At 37.7% G+C, this 25,269-nt stretch overlaps 1 protein-coding gene across 3 annotated transcripts in view; it reads left to right on the top strand.

Annotated features, from left to right (window-relative positions):
• Positions 1 to 25,269, top strand: part of KLHL2 (kelch like family member 2) — a 124,571-nt gene that overhangs the window by 41,044 nt on the left and 58,258 nt on the right. For all 3 annotated transcript variants that reach the window (XM_060012188.1, XM_060012189.1, XM_060012190.1), the window contains exon 4: positions 1,608 to 1,729. In XM_060012188.1, coding sequence (XP_059868171.1) covers positions 1,608 to 1,729 — 122 coding nt within the window. The remainder of the gene's footprint in view (positions 1 to 1,607; positions 1,730 to 25,269) is intronic.

Genomic DNA, 25,269 nt, shown 5'->3' with positions numbered 1-25,269 from the left:
AAGGAATTTTGTATAATTATGGATTCCTATAGCCTTTTCTGATAATTTATGGTCACTGACAGTATACTGTACCTGAAAAAGAAATGAACTTTCAAGAAATCTTGAGGCCATTGTGTTGTTTTTCTAACAGGTGAGGGATGATGGCATTGTTTTTCATACTTCCTTTATCTTTGAAACCTGATGAATGTAGAACTAAACCTTTTTGCTAAGGTGTCCCCTAACACTCAACATTATTTTTAGACTGTATTGTTTTTAATTGAGTTTTCTTTGCCCATTCAATTGCTTATGTTTCCCTATTCTTGGGCCATTTTATGTGCGCACATATGTGCCCAAACCTGCTTCTAACTCTCCATGAGTCCCCTGGGTTTAGGGGCCATCCCTTCTCTTTTCTGCTTCCCCGTTTCTTTATACAAGAGAGGATCTTATTTATGATCCCTGAATGCTTAACTAGTTCAGTGGATAGTAAGAGGGAGGTCTTGTACCACTTATTTAGCAGGCAGTGATGTAGAAGGGCATCTGGCTTTAGTAATAAATACTGGTATGGAAATGACTTCAAGATGAAGTTGCTGCAGATGACAAATAGGAACGGAACTTGGGCTAGAAGGCCCATTGCCATCTGCCTTGGCCATTGACTCACCTCTTTAACACCCCTCTTTTGTCTTTCATTTCCTGGGCGTCTTCTGTAATTTGTGTTCTGATTGTTTCCTATCTGAGAGGTGTGTCTTCCCAGAGGGCAGGGGCAGGCACTGGCGTGCTTGTGAGTGAGTACCAGGAACTTGGAAGTTAGCCTCACGGGGTAACACTGTGTTCTAGTCTTGAATAGAAAGTCAAAAGGAAAAGAAACTGCTCTAAAGCATTGTCAACTAAAAAAATGCACAACCTAGAAGCTGCGAATTATGCTTTATTCAGCGGACTTTCGGAGGACTTCACCCCAGGAGGCAGCCTCTCAGATCTCTCTGAGGGACTGCTCCAAAGAGGTCAGGGAGGAGCCAGAATATGTAGGAGTTTTTGCAAAAGAACCAGGTAGTCGGAACATCAAAAGATTATTGTCAATTAAAGACAAGTTAATTGTCAGACAAGTTAATAAATTTAGCACTTTTCTACGTATGGGAAGATAACAAGCATCTAGGCTCATTGAAATCATTCCTTTGATACACACCTTAACTATCTAGGGCCAGTATCCTATTTTTTTTTCCCATTCTGAATCCCCTCATGTGCACAGTCTGGGGTGGCCTGCAATGGCTGATGGCTGCAACATCCTTTGTTTACTGCTATGGCAGGTGACATTCTTTGTCCACACATTGGACCAAAAAAAGGCATGGACCGCATTGGGTCCTGAACCTATAATTCTACAGGTATTAAGAGTTCATGCAGTTGGACACGTGGCATATTCATCGCCATGATGTGATTTCCAGGTACAAGTGGGTAACAGAAGTACCTTGTATGGTTTCCTCAGGTAAGCTTTTAGGGGAGGTAGGGGAATGTTGTAGGCCTGCTGAAGTGGCTGACCATGTTGCCTCCTGAATACAGTGAGTGCCCGTCTGACTGGGTTTTGGTCTTCCTGCTGGGTGTCTGCTGCAGCGTCAGCCTTGCTCCTTGTGTTTCAGGTGAGATGAGTGAGAGCCGAGCAAAGAGAGTTCGAATCAAGGAGGTGGACGGCTGGACCCTGAGGATGCTGATTGACTATGTTTATACGGCGGAGATTCAGGTGACAGAAGAGAATGTACAGGTAAGGGTGACGCCTCATATCACTTGGTCCTTTACACATGTCAGTGTTCTAATGCAACAGGGCATACCTATACATAGACACTTCGTACCAAAGTAATAGGATTTGTTGTTAAAACTGTATTTCTAGGAGACATTATAATGATTATAGCTTTTTAATAATGTTCCTGATTTCAGTATCTTTTATATTCTCAAAGTTCTAAGATACAAATCCTTTAGTTCTCTGAATGATGCTTGTTATTTTATGAAGACACGGTAATGTTCATTTATAACTACAGTGCTACCCATATTTTCCTTTATTCCCTAGAAGGTTAAGTCTGTAAAGGGTGTTTTTGGCAGCCAACAGCCTTTACTTCTTTGACTATTTCAGCATCCTCTATTAGTGATTCTAGATTTTAGATAAAAGTTGGCATCGCACCTCTCTTACTTTCTATAAAGAACAAATGTTTTATATATATGATGTAAATGTTTAACTAATAGAGGTAGATGTGGAGTAGAAAGTGAAAGTCCCTCTTTAAAACTGTACTTCTCTTCGCACTCACCAATCCCACACTCTGTGATTTACTCTCTTTCCCCATAGGGTAGCCTCTGTTATCTGTTTGGTGTTAATCTTTAAGAACATTTTCTATGCAGTTACACACACACACACACACACACACACACAATTTTCTTGACATAAGTATACTTTTACTATACCTGTTGTTCTGTAACTTTGCTTTTTTCACTGAACAAAGTGTCTTGGAGTTCTTTACATGTCAATACATATGAGTCCAGCTCATTCTTTTGTGTGGTGTCCTGTATGTTAATCAGCATATATGATTTTTCACCTTTACAAAAATGTTGCAGTGAATGAACATTTTTATATTTGCATCCAAAAATTTCATGGGATAGATTCCTCAACATGTAATAGCTGGATCAAAAGGTACATTCATGTTTTAATTTCTGATAGGTATGCCAAATGGCCATCTAAAAGTTTGTATTTATTTATACTCCTGCCAATAGGTAGACTGTATTTTGAGGACAGCAAAAAGAACTAGGACTAACTTCTTAAGAAATAATCTCTAAATTCTACTTGTACAAATAGGAAATCTTTTGTCCCTTGTAGCTAGTTGAAATATGCTGCAAAATATTTGAATTTGGAGACTGAAATCTTTTCACTTTAACTTGTTAGAGCATGCTGTTATTAAATCTTAAATACTGGCAGTGGTAAGGCCTCCTGGTGATCCTTAGATGGCCTCAGTTAACCTCTGCTTGGAAGTCCCATTCATGAGGTAAAGCATTTGAAAAGCCTTGGTTGATCCTGAAGTCATGTACAAAGGTGTGAATCAGATGCTATGTGAACCTTTTTTTAGCATGGAGGAAAATGTTTGGTACGTGTCATCTCATTCTGGTCTTTTCTGTACAGGTGTGCTATTTGCTGGATTCTGGGGCATTGGTTTCAACAAGACCCTTATCTTGGGTTTCGTTTGCTCCTTGTTTTTATTCATTTGAGTGCCTGAGTCTCACTGTACCCTATATCTGACCTTTAGTAAATGAATTACTGATTGGTTTCTTTGATTCACATAATGTGTCACATGGGGGAAAATTGCAAAAGGTGGTTTAGGCCTACAAGACTGGAGTGTGTGAATTCAGCTCTGAATGCTGTTTGTAGTAGCTCTTGTGGTAGAGACATTGGCCTGTGAGGAACTGGGAGAACGCTTCTCATGTTTCTTTTAGTAACTGTCATATTCCAGTCCTGAAGTGTTAGTCATCACACCTCTCAGAAAACCTCTTGCCCTGCCAATTTGCCTTTGTGTATATTGCTAGCTCTAACAGGAATACATTGAAAAAGTTGTACTTGGCAGACTCATTAAATGCTTAACATTCACATTGTTTTTGTTCTTTTTTGGAAGCGGGATGTTTCTTCACTGTAGGGGTATCTTGGTATATAAAGCCTTATTTTATACTCCATTGAAAAATACTTGTTTTGCAAAAGTCAGTTTGGAAATAAAATTGACTAAAATAAGCTACCTTTTCCATAACAAGTATTTTTTAAAATTCTTTCTATTATTCTTATTTTTAAAATTTATTTATTTTATTAATTTATTTTTGGCTGCATTGGGTCTTCATTGCTGCACGTGGGCTTTCTCTAGTTGCGGCAAGCAGGGGCTACTCTTCGTTGTGGTGTGCGGGCTTCTCTCATTGCAGTGGCTTGTCTTGTTGTGGAGCATGGGCTTTTAGGCACACGAGCTTCAGTAGTTGTGGCACATGGGCTCAGTAGTTGTGGCGCATGGGCTTAGTTGCTTTGCGGCATGGGGGATCTTCCCGGACCAGGGCTTGAACCCGTGTCCTCTGCATTGGTAGGTGGATTCTTAACCACTGTGCAACCAGGGAAGCCCCATAACAAGTATTTTTTATTGAAACACAGAGTAAGGGCTTACCTATCAAGACACACTAAACTGCTCTTTCCTCTATTTTGTATATTTTTGTCTGTCTGTACTTTGTTAAATCTTTCTTCTAAGTGCTGTTCACCTTAAGGAAAGGAGCAGTTCTGGGGAGGTATCTGTTATTCTTATTAATGTGAAGCTAAAGTTTTAAATGGCCCCAACTAGAAGCTCTGCTCTGAGTATATCTGCTCTGAGAGTGTTGACAGTGGGGACGGAACTTTCTGTAATTCAAAGGTTTATTGTTGTCGGTATATTTTCTCATTAGACCTAGAATCAAATCTCTTGTCAGGTAACCTCCCTTTTGTACATTTCTGTTTTAGTAATAAAGTAGTCTTAGGATAGCAGGTATCTTAGTCTTCTACTTTGGGACTGCATGTTTTTATGTAGAAGCAAAGTGCCATAGAATGCTGAGGTCCAGCTGTCTTAGAGTCAGTTGGTGACAGAACAGGACCATAACCCTGGTTTCCCTGATTCCTAGTTAAGGGTCCCTTCTGTGATACTATGCAGTCTCCTTATTACACAGATTTAAAATATATATAATAACTGTTTGAAGTGAATGTTGTTAACTTTGAGTCAAAATGAAGGAATGAACTAGTTTGAAAGATTAACTCTAAAGAAGGGACAATTGTCATTTATTATATAAGTAATAGGGTTTTAATTCTGGCTGTTTAGGGTTTCCTGATTATTTTTTCTTTTGTTATTGCTGTTGTTTTTTTGTTTTGGTTTTCAAACTTTGATTTTGAGTTTGGATGGTTGCTTTTAATTATGGTAATGTTGGGGAATAATTTGAGCCAAATGAATTTGTTTTTTTTTTTAAAGAGAAATAAAAGGAGAATACATATTTTACCATGACCACACTTTTAATTGAATTTTTTTGCTGTTGTTGCTGTTGAATAATTTAAATTACTTGTGTTTAAAGTATCCAATCAAATTTTATAAACTTTATATATATGGGACCAGAGAAAATAAAGCCAAAGCCTACTATAAAAGGAGATAAACTTTTTTGGGGTCATGGACTTCTTTGAGAAGCTAATGAAAAACTGAACTCTTTCCCAAGTAAATGGCACTAAAGTATATATGCATGAAGTTTGACATACATGTTCAGAGAATGCATGTACTTTGTCTCCTCCCACCTTCCCCATTAAGAATACTTGACTTTTTGTGTATGTTTGTGCGTGTGTGTATTTGAAGGGTTTTCACATGGGTTTATCTTCAGCTGTGTGCTAGGCATTTTACATATGTCTTAGTCGATATTCACCAGCATATTAGATAGGTATTACTCTATTTTGCAAATGAGGAAGCTCAGAAAGGTTAAGTTATTAGTTCAGCATCACACAGCAACTATTAAGTTGTCATTAACTACTAGTGTTATTGAAAAAGAAAGTTTGTATATTCAAAAATAAAGGTACATTTATAACTGAAAAACATTTTTTCAGTATCACCAAAATTATTGAAGGTTTATTATTCTTCATTTGATGTGTTGATGAACATTTTGGAGAATCCTAAAGGATCTTGAGTTTTTTAAAACATTTACTTTATTGCTAAATTTGTGGTTTTGTTACATATGTTTTTACTTCTCAGCTTTTAGGCATTTGTTTTGGCTTGCTAAAAGTAGATAAGAGTTTTTCACCTGATGTAAGTGTGAAAAACTAAGGTAAGGCTATTAATAGTACCAATGTAAGTAAATGATCTTATTCCCAAATTAATATTATAAGTGTTCATCTGTAGGTTCTGTCTACATTAGAACTTTTATCATCTCAGAATTGAAGAAGCATCTGATAATTTTGAATGGATGTGTTTTAAACAGTTCATGAACTTTTTAAACTTTTATGTTGCATAAACTGGAATTATTTGAGATAGAAAGTCTCATCTCTTTAAAAAAAGAGCAGAATTTATTTATTTTTTAATATCTTTGTTGGAGTATAATTGCTTTACAATGTAGAGTTAGTTTCTGCTGTACAACAAAGTGAATCAGCTGTACATGTACATATATCCCCATATCCCCTCCCTCTTGAGCCTCCCTCCTATCTTTTCTGTCCCACCCCTCTAGGTGGTCACAAAGCATTGAGCTGATCTCCCTGTGCTATGCAGCAGCTTCCCACTAGCTATCTGTTTTACAATTGGTAGTGTATATATGTCAGTGCTACTCTCTCACTTCATCCCAGCTTCCCCTACCTGCCCTGTGTCCTCAAGTCCATTCTCTACATCTGCCTCTTTATTCCTACCCTGCCACTAGGTTCATCAGTACCGTCTTTTAGATTCCATATATGTGCATTAGCATATGGCATTTGTTTTTCTCTTTCTGACTTACTTCACTCTGTATGACAGATTCTGGCTCCATCCACCTCATTACAGATAACTCACTTTCGTTCGAAAAAGGAACAGAATTTAAACAAGAGTTTTTCAAGAGATAGTTAAAATTAATTATTGGTAATAAACACACTAGAGTGTTTAACACAACCTCAGTACAGTAGAAAATCGAAGCTCGTGTGTCCATTTCCTTGGTGGTGTAGGGCAGGGTGTTTGTTGTTTGAGATGGGACCAGAAGTGACAGCAGTGTGTCATTGTGGAGCCTTCTACCCCTGAGGGCTCCTGAAAGGAGGGCATCGTAGGAGGGGCTTCCATGATAGGAGTTCTGTTGATATGGTTGACCACTTAATCAAAAAAAGACTGAAGGGGAGAAACGGTTAAAAAAGAGTACTTGTATACCCTAAATATTTTATTTTAACCCCAAACATGTAACTGTACAGTTGTATGCTAGTCTTTCGTTGTAAAACTAAGTATGGCCCGCTGCTTGGAGAGCCACACGCTTTTTCTTGCACATACCACACCACACTGATACATCAGCTCTAACTACCCAGTGCTTTTAAAGTGCAGCGAGAGCTCAGACACTTGAAAAGAAATCTCAGTGCAAAGTCATCTTCGGACTATACACTTTCTCTGACATTTCTCACACGTCTAATTTGATTGAGAAATTTTTTTGTGGTAACACATTGATCAAATCATTCTTAGAAAAGGTCTCTTTTTACATGCACATGTCATTGGATTACATATACTTATTCAAGTTATATAATTTCAGTAACAAGTGCAAGTGTTCCAAACAAATTGGGAGCAAACCTAACATGCATGAGTTGGTAAGTTGCATCTCAGGTGGAGAGGAGTAGTAGAATTGTGCAAGCCTGTTAGAGTGTACAGAGGGCGTGGGAGAGTTGGTTAGTCAGGCCAGTAGGTTAAAAGGGAAGGTTGGTAAAGGGTGCTTTTGCTGTATTTCTGCATTGTGTAAATAAACATTGAAATGAGATTCCTGTTCATGGATATTTATTTTAAAAATGGACATTGAAGACACCCTATTAGTTAAACAGACATTGATGGAATATTTGCTCAGTAGTCAGGCCTATGCTGATGATTGTCCTAATGCTACAAAAAATGAACAAGGAACAAAACGTAATGGATAGAGTATAGACTTAAACTGAATTTGAATCTTGGCTTTGCTATTTAAATGCCATGTGACCGTGTCCATATTCCTTAACCTCTCTGAGCCTGATTTTCTTGTCTGAAAAAGGGGGATGATTCTGTTCTTTCTTATATAAGACCTTGTGGAACACTGTGATTAGATAACTGGTTTATATAGAGGTGAGACATGCTGGGACTTCATTAAGAGCCCAGCTGGGATTGAGGCTTGAGCCAGAAATAAATGGGGCTAGGAATAAGGGCGTAATTTGGGGCAGGGCGGGTGGCAAGCACTCAATAAATATTTTTTAAATTGAGGGTGGCATGCATTCCAAATTAAAATGTTCAAGGATGAGTGACAAATTCAGGTATGAATGAGGTGCTTCAGGATGCATGGCAGCAGGGTCTTGTGGTGGTGCCTACTGTTAGGCTGATGACAATGTCTTTGATTCAGGAAGAGCTCCCCTGAGTGAACAGTGATCCGAGCGTACAGCTCCTGTGTTCTGGCTTGTCTGGAAAGAGACTTGGTAAGGGCTAGGCAGTTGTAATGACCAGAGCTAAGTAAGTTTGGGATTGTGGTGTCTGTTATGGAACAGACAGCAAACCCAGAATCTGGGGTCATACTCAGTTCTGTGGGGCTTTAGGGTTCATATTGTGGCTTGGTAAGCGTGGGGGTGCTTTGGGGGAGCACACCACATTTAGCGCAGCAGGATTAATGACGGACCATAATCATTGATTAGGCTCCTAATAAACTTTGCAGTCTTGGTCAGGATCAGTTTAGGACTGAATTGGACTGAACTTGAAGATTTAAGGCTTTTAAGGTCTGCAGCTAGACCAGGCTAGTTCACATAAAAATTAATAACGATTTTACTGCTTTTTATACATGGCTTGCTCTTTCCCTTTCATACTTCTAAGCTATTGAGCTTGCCTGTTTTTCCACTGCCAGTATTGGTCCTGATAAATTCCAATTTTCAATAATAATTCATTAAAAATTTATGGAGCATCCATTTTGTGCCAGACAATGTTCCAGCTGTTGGTGATGCAATATCAAACAAGACAGGCAAGGCTTCTGTCCTGAGAAATGTAAAGCCTCTTACTTTACATGTAATTGGGTGTTTCTAGTGACTGTATATATGTGTACATTAGCCAGTGTGCATCATTCTTAGGATCTAGGTATCTAAGTGATATAATTAGTAATCAGAGGATTGTGTGGTTAGTGTGGAGTCACAGAGAAGGGGGTTTGCTTCAAATGGATAAGAGAGGGCTGTAATGAACTATCAAACACACATTTCTAGTGACTAGAATATTGATTGAGTGCCATCAAATCCAGTGTCTCTCCACACTGTGTGGTATCCAGAAAAACTCTGACAAATAACTGCTCTTCAGATAACCCATTTCTGAACATTTGATATTCAGTAGTTGTCTTTTCTACCCTCAATCACTTGAGCATGTGACAAACTATACCAGCCACAGTGCTTGTTGAGGCCAGAATTCCAACCAGAGGGTAGAGGGCTGTAGTATTTTTGAACTATCCATCTGTCTCCATATGGAAATTGAATAACATGGACCATTTTGCACCTTATGTTAAAAATAATTTTTCCTGACAGAGACTATAACTGTACACTTGATTATGGTTTAAGCTTGGTTACGGTCATGTTCTAGATCTGCCCTTTAGTTATCCTGATTGAATGACCATTCTCCATTCTCAGCCACGCATTTAGAAGTTGCCCAAGTACCAAAGGAGTTCCGTAGAAGGAAGGCTCATCTTCAAGGTGAACAAAACATCTACTGAACAGTTTTACAAATTTTTACAGTGGCATCTTAGCATAAAATTATTTAAGTGAGTATATAATACTGCATATTTAAATTATTGTTGAACAACTCAACATAATAAGGAGCCCTTAGATTGGCCGTCTGCTAGAAACTTCATGGGCCGGTGGACTCTGGCTAGTTGTCCTATTAGAATTCAAAGCTCAAATCTTGAACTTACTATTGACTTCACTAATGGCCTTGAGTAAGACATTAGCCTTTCTGTCTGTTTTACAGCTATTAAATGAGGCTAGTGATGCTTTGACACCTCGTAGAAATGTTGTAAAATATACTAGTTAAAGCTTCTAAAAATATTAAAGTGCTCTATGAACGTTAGCCAGAAAATGGAACAGCAATAAAAAGACTTCAGGCTGTGAGGAAGAAGAACTCATTTGAGATTGTTTGGGATCGCTGGATAAAAAGTGCTCATGTAATCTTTCCCTTACTCTATATTCTCAGTCTTTATAACCAGGATGTATTATTTGTGACCAAAAAAAAAAAAGATTCTTAATTTGCTATTGATTTCTCTCCACCCAACAAGTCTTGTGTATTTGGATTAGTTTGGAGACAGCACTCTGGAGTGATGGCAGTACTGTTTCATATCTTCGATTTATAACAGCCTTTTCCATTGGTTTGACTGTGGTGGCTGCAGATATTTCTCATAGCAGAGTCTACAGAAAGCTTACTGTTTTTCCACTTGAATTCTGTTTCTCTTATGAGGTAGAGCATTAAGTCCTTTGTGTCTAAAAGGGTTTTGGCAGAGGATGTGCTTGGGAAACACTTGTTAAAACTTAAAAAAAAAAAATGCCTTGAATCAAACCTTTAGGATTAGTGGTTGTTTATGGTATAGCAGTGAAAATCCTATCATGGGAGTGAATTTATCTGACATTCTAATACCTAGAGATCTGTTAACTTAGTATTTTATCACTTTACCAGAATAGTGATAATTTTAGTTTATTGTTATTATCCAGAGGCAAAATGATGACTTTCTTTTACATTAATAATTACTGTAAAATTTTAAATTATTTACAATTGAGTTTTGATCTTAACTGTATTTTATTATGTTTTAAGTTAGAACTCGGTAAGCCTCATAATTTTAACCAAAATATTTGACCAATGAGAACATCCATTTTTAATCATGCCAGTTAAATTATGTTTTACTCTATATAAGTTAAGAGTATAGAACAGATGAAAAACTTATTTAAAATTTAATATGGAAGAAGCCATTGAGGTCAACTAGTTTGAGATAATCTAGTAGCTTTATTATAAGAATATCCTATAGAACTAGATGGACATCACACTTGAAGTGGTTTTTTAAGTTCTTGTTTGGAGAAAAGCTAGTTACTCCAGAAGCATTAGTAATTATGTTATTTGCTGTAACTTCATATCATTAAAATACATAATCTTTGAAGATGTCCAGACGGTTGAGTCATTTTGGAGTTCATGTTTTAAGGCGCTGCATGTGGTATATAAAAGGTATTTATCTTGATGAACAAAAAATGACTCTATCCTGATTATGAGTTAGCATCTTATAAGCAACATTGAATAATTTGTGCAAGGATGAGAAAAATTTGAAATAAATCCTTATCAGGTGGATTATTTTTTCTTGATCTTTGATCTTTGCCTCATGTTTAGGTATGGAGCCTGTGTGGGAGAAAGGACGTTTGCATCTGGCATGTGGCCACTGTTAAGGGTCTGTCTGTGCAAACCAGTTTAGGTGGTTAGAGTCTAGAGCTGTTAATTTATCTGTGATTCTGGCATATGTGGTTTGAGATAAGCCAAAGGTTTTATAAGCCCTAGCATTATTGACATACAATTTTTAAAAATTATTACCTTTTGAACCTTGATGTATTAATCCCATTGTCAGGTTAGTAAAATTAATGCACTTCTGATCATCTGTTTTTTTTTTTAAATATTTATTTATTTATTTTTGGCTGCGTTGGGTCTTTGTTGCTGCACGAGGGCTTTCTCTAGTTGCAGCAAGCGGGGGCTACTCTTCCTTGCAGTGAGCAGGCTTCTCATTGCAGTGGCTTCTCTTGTTGCGGAGCACGAGCTCTAGGTGCGCGGGCTCAGTAGTTGTGGCTTGTGGGCTGTAGAGCGCAGGCTCAGTAGTTGTGGCGCACGGGCTTAGTTGCTCCATGGCATGTGGGATCTTCCCGGACCAGGGATCAAACCCGTTTCCCCTGCCAGTGCAGGTGAGTTCTTAACCATTGCGCCACCAGGGAAGCCCTGATCATCTGGTTTAAGTGTACTTGTGCCTTTCCTGAGGACATATAATTTATGATAACTTTACTTTGTGAAAGTGTAGCTGTACCACTAACATGTATTCAGAAGCTTTATGATGACTAGTGTAGAAATTTGGTCATGTAAGTACATTTGATGTTTTGGGGGGGGTTAGTTTCTTATTTAGGATTCTATCAGATAGGATTATTATTTTCCATTAAAAATTTTGTTTCATAATTTATAAAGTCCTTCCACTGACCTCTGGTTAATCTCAGTGGCGGCTTAAAGCGATCGTTTCCCCCCACCTGGTGGGCTGTAAATTACATTCCATAGATTTTAACTGTTCAATTTGCTGTTCAGTTTGCTAAGTGTTAACAAATGCATACACCTGTTAACCCCACCCAAATCAAGATATTGAACATTTATAACTTCAGGCCCCTTCCCTGTAAATCCCTCATCCTAACTCGAGGGTGATATGATCTCTATTATAATATATTAATTTTGCCTCTTGAACTTCATATAAATAGAACCACATAGAATGTATTCTTCTGAGGCTGACTTTTTTGACACAACGTAACATTTGTGAGATTCACGTATATTACCACATGTTCCAGTAGTTTGTTCTCCCTTATAAATATGCTGAGTACTCCTTTGTGTGGAGTTACTGCAATTTACCATGTTGAGGAACATGTGTTTAAAGTTTTTGGCTGTTATGAAGAAAAGTTAAAGCACTTTGATAAGGGACATTAACAATAACACACTATAATTAAGCTCTAGTTGGGGTCAGGTAGAGGCTGTTATTAAGATGGATGAACTTATTTAATTGCCTATTATATATGATTTTATTTTTTTTCTTTTTCTTTGTTTTGCTTAACATGTGTTTTCTTATCATGTATTTTCTCACTTTTCATTCTCCAGAAATAATTTGATTTTATCTTACAATGTCTTTTTTATGTTAAGTCTAGGCTTTGAGAAACAAAGTTGAGAGATGATGTATGAATATTGATTGCAGACAAGGTTGAGAGGAGAGAACACAGAATAATTTCTGATGAAAAATAACATGTACCTGAAAAGAGCTATTTGTCTAAGGAGGAAGCGTGTATGACGTGTGTGTGTGTTTGTGTGTATGAGAGAGAGAGTGTGTGTGCACATGCATATATGTCTGTTTTGATTTAGCATTATATTTACAAAAAAACAAAAAAAATCTTTAAAAATTATTAGCAATCTCTTCAGCCTTGAAAAAATCCCATTGAAGTAAATTTGGTAATCTATGGGGTCCTCTGAATAATATAAAGCAATTTAGAAAGAAGATGGAAAAGGAATAGGCATGGACAAAAAGGGCGAGAGGAAGGAGAGGACAGAACGAGAAAGAGAGGAAGAGGAGGATGTAAGATGTAACTGAGTCATACTGTGCCCTCACATGACCCAATTTTTTTCTTTAAAATAGAGATCTTGCTTAAGGCCTTACTCATTTTATTACACATGTAAAGTTGTTCCCCATTAACTATTCTGTGATACCTACTGAACACTGATGGTTAGATAAAGACTCTCCCATTTTTATCAACATTACAGATTTTGGAACAAGGAAGAAATATTTGTTGATGAAAGAATAATGAACCCTTGGTAAAGGATCTCTTAAATTGATCATATTAGGAATTTTCTTTTTTCCTTCATTTAAAAAATTTCTGGTTTTCAGACATGTTTGAATGAAAGTTTAATCCAATCCTATTTGTGCTTAGACCAGATGACTGACACAAAAGGGAGATAATGAATATGAACTATTTTGACAATTATATTTGGCAGTTAATTTGGTGATTATCATCCATAGTTGTAAATATATCCATGCAACACCTTTGAAAAGTCAGAGGTGTCCTTAGTCCCCTGTATTAAGAGATGTATATCTTACTTCTGTTCTTTGAGTTAACTGATAATCTTGGCCCTTTAAACTTGCCTGTTTTTATTTTAATTAAAAAAATATATATTTTTGAGGCCCACTGATAGCACTTGTCAGTGTCTATTTTCTTCTTTAGACAGTAGGTCGATGCCTTAACCTCACAACCCTGATCTAACCGACTTAAATTCTGGTTATGAAGGTAGTTGTTTGTGAAATTCTGAGGTTGTGAAAAGGAAGAATCTTAGAGGATCTGATGGAGATACAGAAGAGAATTTTGACCTATAAAAGTAAAATGTATGTTCAGTTTGTCGAGAGACCAGCAGTCATGTGTTTTGATTTGTAGTAATTATAGAGAGGAGAGACTAAAGGAGAGGAGATTAAAATGGATTAATTCTGATTAATGATAGGAGAAATAGAATAAAATATTCTTCTTGGAAGAAGGGACTACCTGCCTTCTGTGTTTCAGTTACTTTGCTAAATGCTGACCTCACTTAGTCTTTGTAACATCCTGGACAGAGGATGTTTATTTTTTTTACAAATCAGAGAATTCCAGCTCTGAGGGGCTAAGTGACTATGGTGATACAGTGAGTATGGAGCTTATCCAGCCTTCAAGGCCAGAGCTCTCTAACTCTAGAGCTTGTGGTAGAGTTTCCATTCTCCATTCTTTACACACTAACTCCATTCTGCCCCTGAGGCTTTACAGGAACTCAGTGACAGATTGGGGATTAATACCTACAGCTCCTGAGTACTCTCATGCCTGTGAACTTTAGACTTTGTGATGCAGAGACCACTGTGAAGGGCAGGAGCACTCGGATGATGGAAACTCCACATGCCCCTACCAAATGTAAGCACTGCCTTTTAGAATCCAGGCTCTAGGATGACTGGTATATTTGTTCATTTTGTTCACTCCCAAATCCCCAGAACCTAGACTAGTGGTTGGTATTAATTAGAAGCTCAATAAACGTTTTTCAAATGAATAATGAGGGAATGCCCATAGGATAGGTTGGCTCTGTTTGATGAATCGAGGCTGAGCCAGGCAAGAGGTCCTGGCAGGACAGGAGGAAGGGGACCTGGGAACAGACATTTGTACTTTCTGGGCAGGGACTCAGGGTCATGATTTTGGTTTCTCAGAGAAGTGGTCAGTACACAGTACAGTAGGGTCCACTGGGAGAAGGGACCTAGTTAGGGGAGCATGTGGGCTGGAACTGGGTCTGGGGAGCAGAGCATCACAGTGCCCAGGGCCACATCAGTGTGGGGATAAATTAGTGCCCACTGGGTTGAGCTGCTTAATTAGAGCCCCAATGTTCTCTCTGCTTAGAGATAAGATTAGATTCAGATCTAAAGCTTCCAGCTATGGAACTGATGGATGCAAGGGCAGGGAGGCGAGCTGTCATTGAAGGACCCATGGACCACTTTCTTTACTTATGTCCACAATGTGTTAGGAAAAATGAATCCTGTGGGAATGTTCAGGTGTTTTGTTTGTTCAACATTGTCTTACTAATCAAGTTCCTTGAGATCAAAGGAACGTGATTGATGTCCATTAAACTTTTTCTAGTATGATTATAGGTTAAAGCTGTGTATTCACTTAATTTTATAATATGATTGTATCTTATTGCAAATATTTTAGAAATATTAGTTTTTCAACCATTATTAGTTTTCATTGTCATTGATTATAATATTTCATTATGTGAGTGTAACATAATTTAGTTAATTGTCATACTGTTCAATCTTTAGTTGTTTCTGTTTTTTTCCCTACTCTTATAAGTAATGCTAAAGTAGAATTCATGGATGTAGCCTGTTTCATTTTTTGAACTATTTTCTCAAGGTATATTCCCAGAACATACTTTCAGGGTCAAAGGCTTTAAACTTTTATATTTTTTGGTAGCCCTTTATGAATGTTGCCTGTTTCCTTTCTAAGAGAGCTGACTAGTTTACAGAGACAGCAAAAATGTGCTAGGGGCCAAGGTCTACTATACCTTGACCTGAATGTTTGATGTTAATTTTTTTAATCAGTAGTCATAAAATGCTCTTATTTTAATTTATATTTATTTGATAATTAGTGAGGTATCAAATATATTTTCTATTTTTGTATGTTGTGTTTGTTCTTTTCCAAATTGTCCCTGATTATATCTTTTACTTTTAGAATATTTGATGCAAAAAGAAAGCAACCTTATGCTTATTGTGAATGATCTGGCATAGAACGTCATCTTGTGAGGGAGAAAGGAAATCGTGGCATTTCATTGTAATGGGATTGAATGTTCAAACTAAGAACAAAAGCCTTGAATTAGCGCTAATGTGCTACTCTGGTCATGTGCCAGGCACTGTGTTGAATGGTTGACCAACTTTTTAAATTTTTTCAACAACTCTGCAAGGTAGGTGCTGTCTTCATTGTACATTTGAGTCACTGTTGACTAAGTTGGAGACTTTAGAGAAAACTTGGGTTAAAAATAATGGAAGAAACAGCTGTAAAAAGGGTAGTATAGGAGAGGGGGCTTTCATCCTGTCTGAAAACCATATTGCCCCCATATTTCTTCTTTCAGTGCTACCTTTGCCTTTCTCCTTCATTTATTATATCATTGGAAATCACATCAATTACAGATGTGTTCTGCTTAAGAGTCAGCCTCTTTTAAAACTTTAAATACCTCTGGAAGGAATTTGTCCTGGAAGGTGATGTGTTACTAACTCTTAATATGAATTAATAATAAGATGGCTTTCCTTTTGACCCTGCTGGCAGTAGCTATCCCAAGGAATGGAGCTTGGGTTGGGGGGGGAGGGTGTTCGGAGGGGGAAGTGAAGTAGGTGTATTTAGAGGATGAAACACTTAGCAGGAAAGGCAGATCTGGGTGGAGGATCATAGCTGGGTACACAGCACAGAGAACTGGCTGCCTGTGGCCCAGCTTTAGAGCTTTGAGATGTAGAAGTGCGAATGAGGTGGCAGGATGCCAACGACAAACACTTCCTATTTCAAAACTCTGTCCCTGGCCAGGCCTACATCCCAGAAAGAGGAAGGAAACTTTCTTCTTCCTTCTCTGTACCCACTGCCCCCTGAGGTCATAGCAGTCAAGTAGTAATATTATGTTCATTGCTATTGTGGTTTATAACTATTTTTAATACTGTTTCTATGAGTAAATGTGCAATGAGTGTCATGTAGCCAGTTGAAAAAATAAACTTGTGGAACATGACTTATTTATAAATTGGGGACTAAATGCAGATTTTAGAAGACATATGCTAATGAAAGTTACAGGTTATATTTCATAATGAGGCTTTTTTTAGTCTAACAACATATAGCTTCTTTAACTTTGGGGATAATTTCTACCCTCTGCTCTTGCCCTTCGGACAGCTGTTTACATGTTTTCACGTTATTCCTGGCACACAAAGCCCTGGCACTTTAAATAAACAGGTGCTTCTGTTATGACTATAAGATGGCTGAGAAATTAACAAAAATTTGCTTTTTAGCAGTACACTGACTGTAACGTTAATAGGGACTGAGCTGTGAGCATCGTGTTTGCATGTTTTCCTAGACATCTGGAAATCTTACATCTATGGAATAATCAGACCCCATGGTATATCTTCTAATAAACACCCTGCTAATGGCTCAGGATTTAAAAGATTTACTACATAAATTATTTCCCCCTATGGAATAAGTACCCAAGCTGAAAATAAACTACAGATCCTAATAGCCAAGCAGAAGGAGTGTACTTGTCTAAGTGAAACATGTTATATGTAATTTGGCTTGTCAGACAATGTGAAGTAGGATGAAAGCTTCTTACTTTAAAATGTGCAGCTGGTGTAAGAGTGTCATATGGGTGCTCATTGTTTGGCCTGGGTGTCTTCCGTGCCAAGTGTTCTACTTGTCTTCAGGAGTCAGCGGTAGCTTTCCCCCCACTTCTTTGTTTATTGCAGAAAACATCTCCACAGTATAAAATGTTTAGGCTTTATGTGTCTCCATATGTTGGAAATCAACATATCTAGATGGGAATTTTTTTTTCTGTTTAACAAAATGATAGCATATGGAGTTAAGTTTATTTAATCAGCTGGCATGTTCTTTTACTTCATGTTTCTCCAAGCACTTAAAGAGATTGCTATTCACATGAACAAGAAGAGGAATGTGTAGAACATCTTACTGTTCTACAAAACACTAGCTTTATGACTAAAGGCCTTTCAGCTTCATGGTACTCAGAGGACAGGCCAAACTGAGGCAGTTTATGGTGAGTGGTGGGTGATAGTCACTAAATAAACAGCTCACTTACCATTGCTGTATTGGCTAGAATTCTAGAGGTCCAGAAAGACATTTCTTTACTTGCTTCTCCTTGACTTTCTTTAGAATAATATGTGACCATTTAAATGGTGCATATTCATGATTGAAAATTTAGAAAATAAAAAGAAGAAAATAGAAAGCCTCCATACTACTGTTAACCAGAGATAACATCCCCATTAACAATTGTGGAATATTCCTCTAGTACTGTCTCTGTGTTTATGTGTATGTGTACTTACAAAAAAGGAGACTGTTTAGAAATTAGCTTTTTATACTAAATATATTAGGAACATTCTTCCTAGTCATTGACTATTTATCTACTATATCTCTTTTAATTCAGTGGGCCTGCCATATCTTCAGGTTCCACATGTGCGGATTCAACAAACCAGAGGTTAAAAATATTTAAAAAAAAAATTCCAGGAAGTTCCAAAAAGCTGTGTGCTGGTAACTATTCACATAGCATTTAAACTGTATTTACAACTATTTACATAACATTTACATTTTATTAGGTATTATAATTAATCTATAGATGATTTGAAGTATATGGGAGGATATGTGTAGGTTATATGCAAATACTACACCATTTTATGTAAGGGACTTGAGCATCTGTGGATTTTGGTATCCTTGGAGGATCCTGAAACCAGTCCCCAGTGGAAACCGAGGGACATCTTTGCTTACAAAGTATTCAATTTTATTGATAATATAGAATTTGCATAATCTACCCATTGTTATTGGACATGTAAGTTCTTTTCAATTTTCGATATTATAAACAGCACTGTAATTAATATTATAACTAAATATATCCACATCCACAGTTTGTTCCATGTGTAGTATAATAGACTGGGGTTCCCCCGAAAGCAAAGCTTTTGGGCAGTTAGTTTAGTTAGAAAGTGATCCAAGAGAGTGACAGTGAGTATATGGGGGATTTGAATTGAAAAGGAGGGAAAACCATTTCAAAATGTGGTATAGATATAAATGTGACATGTTTATTTTCACCAGGACCTTTTCAGGGGCCTTATGAAATGTGTCTCAGAGCTATCTGCTTGGGGAAGAAAATGGGGAAGCATTTATCTGTCATCTTCTTTTGAACCATTCTCCACTGGTCCAGGGTGGTCCCACAAGCATTGTTTCCCCTGTGCTTCCAGGTTGTGCATGTGTGGGTCCCTAAGTGCACCCCCAGTAGGCAGCCACAGACAGGTATGGTAGGGGCTGGGGTGAGGCACTGGTAAGTTACATCTTCACAAAGGTGATCAAGTCCTACTTGCACTTGGTTGTTGCAGTGGTAGCTTGAACAAGAGGTGGGACTGAGAGGATTTGCAGTAGGACACAAGTGTCCCATATACATTTTAGAATAGTATTTCTGGGTCAAAAGATATCCAAAATTGTATCTCTTAAAATACAAATACCCACCAGAGTAACAAATTAATTTACTTTCAGGTTGACTTATTTATTAAGCACCTATATATTCTCCTGCTACCTGAGGATACAACAGAGGGTAGAACAGATGTGACTACTGTCTCAGAGTGTATGTTCTTTTGCAGGGATAGAGAGAGTCAATGTGGGAACAGATACGTAAAGATTGATTCTGACAGTGCTGAGTTTTACAAAGCAAATGAAATGGAGCGATGCTCGTAGTAGTGACCTGCAGGGGAGCTGAGACCCTGGTGAGAGCACCAGGGTCTGAGTGGAGAGCATCAGGGTTGATGGAATAGAACTACGGGGGAAACATAGGAGGAGTCTGTAGGAAGGAGTGGTGAGGGCCAGCCCCAAGACAAACTGCCTACTTTACATTTTTTCGTAGGGCTTGGCATACCCAAGAGAGATGTTTTAGGTTTTGGAATGTGGTCCTCTCTCAATATATACACTAAATGGGAATTAATCACTTTTAGATTCTTAGAATATATCATTAATACTCAGACTATATTAACAATATAATTGCTTTTTCTTTGACATTGTGTAATACACTTCAGGATCTTAGAGTGCCTTAGGATTTTAAAAATCAATCTCAGAGTTAATACTAGTGAAGCATATTGAAAAGGAAACAAATGAAAATTTTCCATTAGATCATAGTGCTTTGTGGCTATAGAGGTTTATTGTATCAATATACTTCCATTTTGACCTGAATCAAGATGATGGAGTAGAAGGACGTGCTCTCACTCCCTCTGGTGAGAACACCAGAATCACAACCAGCTGCTGGACAATCATCGACAGAAAGACACTGGAACTCACCAAAAAAGATACCCCACATCCAAAGACAAAGGAGAAGCGACAATAAGATGGTAAGAGTGGCACGATCATAGTAAAATCAAATCCCATAACTGTTGGGTGGGTGACTCACAGACTGGAAAAAACATATACCACAGAAGTACACCCACTGGAGTGAAGATTCTGAGCCCCATGTCAGGCTTCCCAAACTGGGGGTCTGGCAATGGGAGGAGGAATTCCTAGAGAATCAGACTTTGAAGGCTAGTGGGATTTGATTGCAGGACTTCAACAGGACTGGGGGAAACAGGGACTCCACTCTTGGAGGGCACACACAAAGTAGTGTGCGCATTGGGACCCAGGGAAAGGAGCAGTGACCCCAGGGGAGACTGAACCAGACCTAACTGCTAGTGTTGGAGGCTCTCCTGCAGAGGTGGGGGTTGACTGTGGCTCACTGTGGGGACAAGGACACTGTCAGCAGAAATTCTGGGAAGTACTCCTTGGTGTGAGCCCTCCCAGAGTCTGCCATTAGCCCCAACAAAGAGCCCAGGTAGGCTCCAGTGCTGGGTTGCCTCAGGCCAAACAACCAACAGGGAGGGAACCCAGCCGCACCCATCAGCAGTCAAGTGGATTAAAGTTGAGCTCTGCCCACCAGAGAGCAGCAGTCAGCTCTACCCACCACCAGTCCATCTCATCAGGAAACTTGCACAAGCCCCTTAGATAGCTTCATCCACCAGAGGGCAGAGGGCAGAAGCAAGAAGAACTACAATCCTGCAGCCTGTGGAACAAAAACCACATTCACAGAAAGACAGACAAGATGAAAAGGCAGAGGGCTATATACCAGATGAAGGAACAAGATAAAACCCCAGAATAACAACTAAATGGAGATAGGCAACCTTCCAGTAAAAGAATTAAGAATAATGATAGTGAAGGGGATCTAGGACCTCAGAAAAAGAATGGAGGCAAAGATCGAGAAGATGCAAGAAATGTTTAACAAAGATCTAGAAGAATTAAAGAACAAACAAACAGAGATGAACAATACAATAACTGAAATGAAAACTACACTAGAAGGAATCAATAGCAGAATAGCTGAGGCAGAAGAATGGATAAGTGACCTGGAAAACAGAATGGTGGAATTCACTGCTGCGGAACAGAATAAAGAAAAAAGAATGAAAAGAAATGAAGACAGCCTAAAAGACCTCTTGGACAACATTAAACGAACCAACATTCGCATTATAGGGGTCCCAGAAGGAGAAGAGAGAGAGAAAGGACCTGAGAAAATATTTGAAGAGATTATACTTGAAAACTTCCCAAACATGGGAAAGGAAAAAGCCACCTAAGTCCAGGAAGTGCAGTGAGTCCCATACAGGATAAACCCAAGGAGAAACACACTGAGACACATAGTAATCAAATTAGCAAAAATTAAAGACAAAGAAAAATTATTGAAAGCAACAAGGGAAAAACAACAAGTAACATACAAAGGAATTCCCATAAGGTTAACAGCTGATTTCTCAGCAGAAACTCTACAAGCCAGAAGGGAGTGGCATGACATACTTAAAGTGATGAAAGGGAAGAACCTACAACCAAGATTACTCTACCTGGCAAGGATCTCATTCAGATTCGATGGAGAAATCAAAAGCTTTACAGACAAGCAAAACCTAAGAGAATTCAGCACCACCAAACCAGCTCTACAACAGATGCTAAAGGAACTTATCTAAGTGGGAAACACAAGAGAAGAAAAGAACCTACAAACCCAAAACAAATAAGAAAGTAGTCATAGGAACATACATATCAAAAATTACCTTAAACGTGAATGGATTAAATGCTCCAACCAAAAGACATAGGCTTGCTGAATGGATACAAAAACAAGACCCATATATATGCTGTCTACAAGAGACCCACTTCAGACCTAGGGACACATACAGACTGAAAGTGAGGGGATGGAAAAAGATATTCCAGGCAAATGGAAATCAAAAGAAAGCTGGAGTAGTAATTCTCATATTAGATAAAATAGACTTTAAAATAGAGAATGTTACAAGAGACAAGGAAGGACACTACATAATGATCAAGGGATCAATCCAAGAAGAAGATATAACAATTATATATATATTATATAACCCAATATAGGAGCACCTCAATACATAAGGCAACTGCTAACAGCTATAAAAGAGGAAATCGACAGTAACAGAATAATAGTGGGGGACTTTAACACCTCACTTACACCAATGGACAGATCATCCGAACAGAAAATTAATAAGGAAACAGAAAAATGACACAATAGACCAGGATTTAATTGATGTTTACAGGACATTCCATCCAAAAACAACAGATTACACTTTCTTCTCAAGTGCACATGGAACATCCTCCAGGATAGATCACGTCTTGGGTCACAAATCAAGCCTCAGTAAATTTAAGAAAATTGAAATCATATTAAGCATCTTTTCTGACTACAGTGCTCTGAGATTAGAAATGAATTACAGGGGGAAAAACGTAAACAACACAAACACATGGAGGCTAAACAGTACATTACTAAATAACCAAGAGATCACTGAAGAAATCAAAGAGGAAATCAAAATATACCTAGGGACAAATGACAATGAAAACATGACAATCCAATACCTATGGAATGGAGTAAAAGCAGTTCAAAGAGGGAAGTTTATAGCTATACAAGCCTACCTCAAGAAACAAGAAAATTCTGAAACAATCTAACCTTACACCTAAAGGAACTAGAGAAAGAAGAACAAACAAAACCCAAAGTTAGCAGAAGGAAAGAAATCATAAAGATCACAGCAGAAATAAATGTAATAGAAACAAAGAAAACAATAGCAAAGATCAATAAAACTAAAAGCTGGTTCTTTGAAAAGGTAAACAAAATTGATAAACCATTAGGCAGACTCATCAAGAAAAAGGGGGAGAAGACTCAAATCAATAAAATTAGAAATTAAAAAGGAAAAGTTACAATAGACACCACAGAAATACAAAGCATCCTAAGAGACTACTACAAGCAAATCTCTGCCAATAAAATGGACAACCTGGAAGAAATGGACAAATTCTTAAAAAGGTATAACCTTCCAAGACTGAACCAGGAAGAAATAGAAAATATAAACAGACCAATCGCAAGTAATGAAATTGAAACTGTCATTAAAAATCTTCCAACAAACAAAAGTCCAGGACCAGATGGCTTCACAGGTGAATTCTATCAAACATTTAGAGAAGTGCTAACACCCATCCTTCTCAAACTCTTCCAGAAAATTGCAGAGGAAGGAACACTCCCAAACTCATTCTGTGAGGCCACCATCACACTGATACCAAAACCAGACAAAGATACTAGAAGAAAATAAAATTATAGACCAATATCACTGATGAATATAGATGCAAAAATCCTCAACAAAATGCTAGCAAACAGAATCCAACAACACATTAAAGGATCATACACCATGATTAAGTGGGATTTATCCCAGGGATGCAAGGATTCTTCAGTATATGCAAATCAATCAATGTGATACACCATATTAAGAAACTGAAGAATAAAAACCATATGATCATCTCAATAGATGCAGTAAAAGCTTTTGACAAAATTCAACACCCATTTATGATAAAAACTCTCCAGAAAGTGGGCATAGAGGGAACCTACCTCAACATAATAAAGGTCATATATGACAGACCCACAGCAAACATCACTCTCAATGGTGAAAAACTGAAAGAGTTTCCTCTAAGATCATGAACACGACGAGGATATCCACTCTCACCATTATTGTTCAACATAGTTTTGGAAGTCCTAGCCACAGCAGTCAGAGAAGAAAAAGAAATAAAAGGAATATAAAATGGAAAAGAATAAGTGAAACTGTCACTGTTTGCAGACAGCATGATACTATACATGGAGAATCCTAAAGATGCCACCAGAAAACTGCTAAAGCTAATCAATGAATTTGGTGAAGTAGCAGGATACAAAATTAATGCACAGAAATCTCTTGCATTCCTACACACTAATGATGAAAAATCTGAAAGAGAAATTAAGGAAACACTCCCAGTTACCACTGCAACAAAAAGAATAAAATACCTAGGAATAAACCTACCTAGGGAGACAAAAGACCTGTATGCAGAAAACTGTAAGACACTGATGAAAGAAATTAAAGATGATACAAACAGATGGAGAGATATACCATGTTCTTGGATTGGAAGAATCAATATTGTTAAAATGACTATACTACTCAAAGCAATCTACAGATTCAAAACAATCCCTATCAAATTACCAATGGCATTTTTTAAGGAAGTAGAACAAAAAATCTTAAAATTTGTATGGAGACGCAAAAGACCCCAAATAGCCAAAGCAGTCTTGAGGGAAATAAACGGAGCTGGAGGAATCAGACTCCCTGACTTCAGTCCGTACTACAAAGCTACAGTAATCAAGATAATATGGTACTGGCACAAAAACAGAGATATAGGTTAATGGAACAGGATAGAAAGCCCAGAGATAAACCCACACACCTATGTTCAACTAATCTATGACAAAGGAGGCAAGGATATACAATGGAGAAAAGACAGTCTCTTCAATAAGTGGTGCTGGGAAAACTGGACAGCTACATGTAAAAGAATGAAATTAGAGCACTTCCCAACACCATACACAAAAATAAAGTCAAAATGGATTAGAGACCTAAATATAAGACCAGACTCTATAAAACTCTTAGAGGCAAACATAGGAAGAACACTCTTTGAGATAAATCACAGCAAGATCTTTTTTGATCCACCTCCTACAGTAATGGAAAAAAAACCAAAAATAAACAAATGGGACCTAATGTAACTTCAGAGCATTTGCACAGCAAAGTAAACCATAAACTAGAAAAAAGGATAACCCTCAGAATGGGAGAAAATATTTTCAAATGAATCAACGGGCAAAGTATTAATCTCCAAAATATATAAACAGCTCATGTAGCTCAATATTAAAAAAACCAACAATCCAATCCAAAAATGGGCAGAAGACCTAAATAGACATTTCTCCAATGAAGACATACAGATGGCCAAGAAGCACATGAAAAGCTGCTCAACATCACTAATTATTAGAGAAATGCAAATCAAAACTACAATGAGGTATTACCTCAGACCAGTTAGAATAGGCATCATCAGAAAATGTACAAACAACAAATGCTGGAGAGGGTGTGGAGAAAAGGGAACCGTGTTGCACTGATGGTGGGAATGTAAATTGATACAGCCACTATGGAGAACAGTATGCAGGTTCCTCAAAAAACTAAAAATAGAATTACCATATGATCCAGCAATCCTGCTAC

This window comes from Delphinus delphis, chromosome 5 (genome assembly GCF_949987515.2).
Source record: "Delphinus delphis chromosome 5, mDelDel1.2, whole genome shotgun sequence".
In the NCBI taxonomy this organism is placed as follows: domain Eukaryota; kingdom Metazoa; phylum Chordata; class Mammalia; order Artiodactyla; family Delphinidae; genus Delphinus; species Delphinus delphis.
Note: the sequence above shows the minus strand (reverse complement) of the source record. Positions and strands in the feature narration are given on the sequence as shown.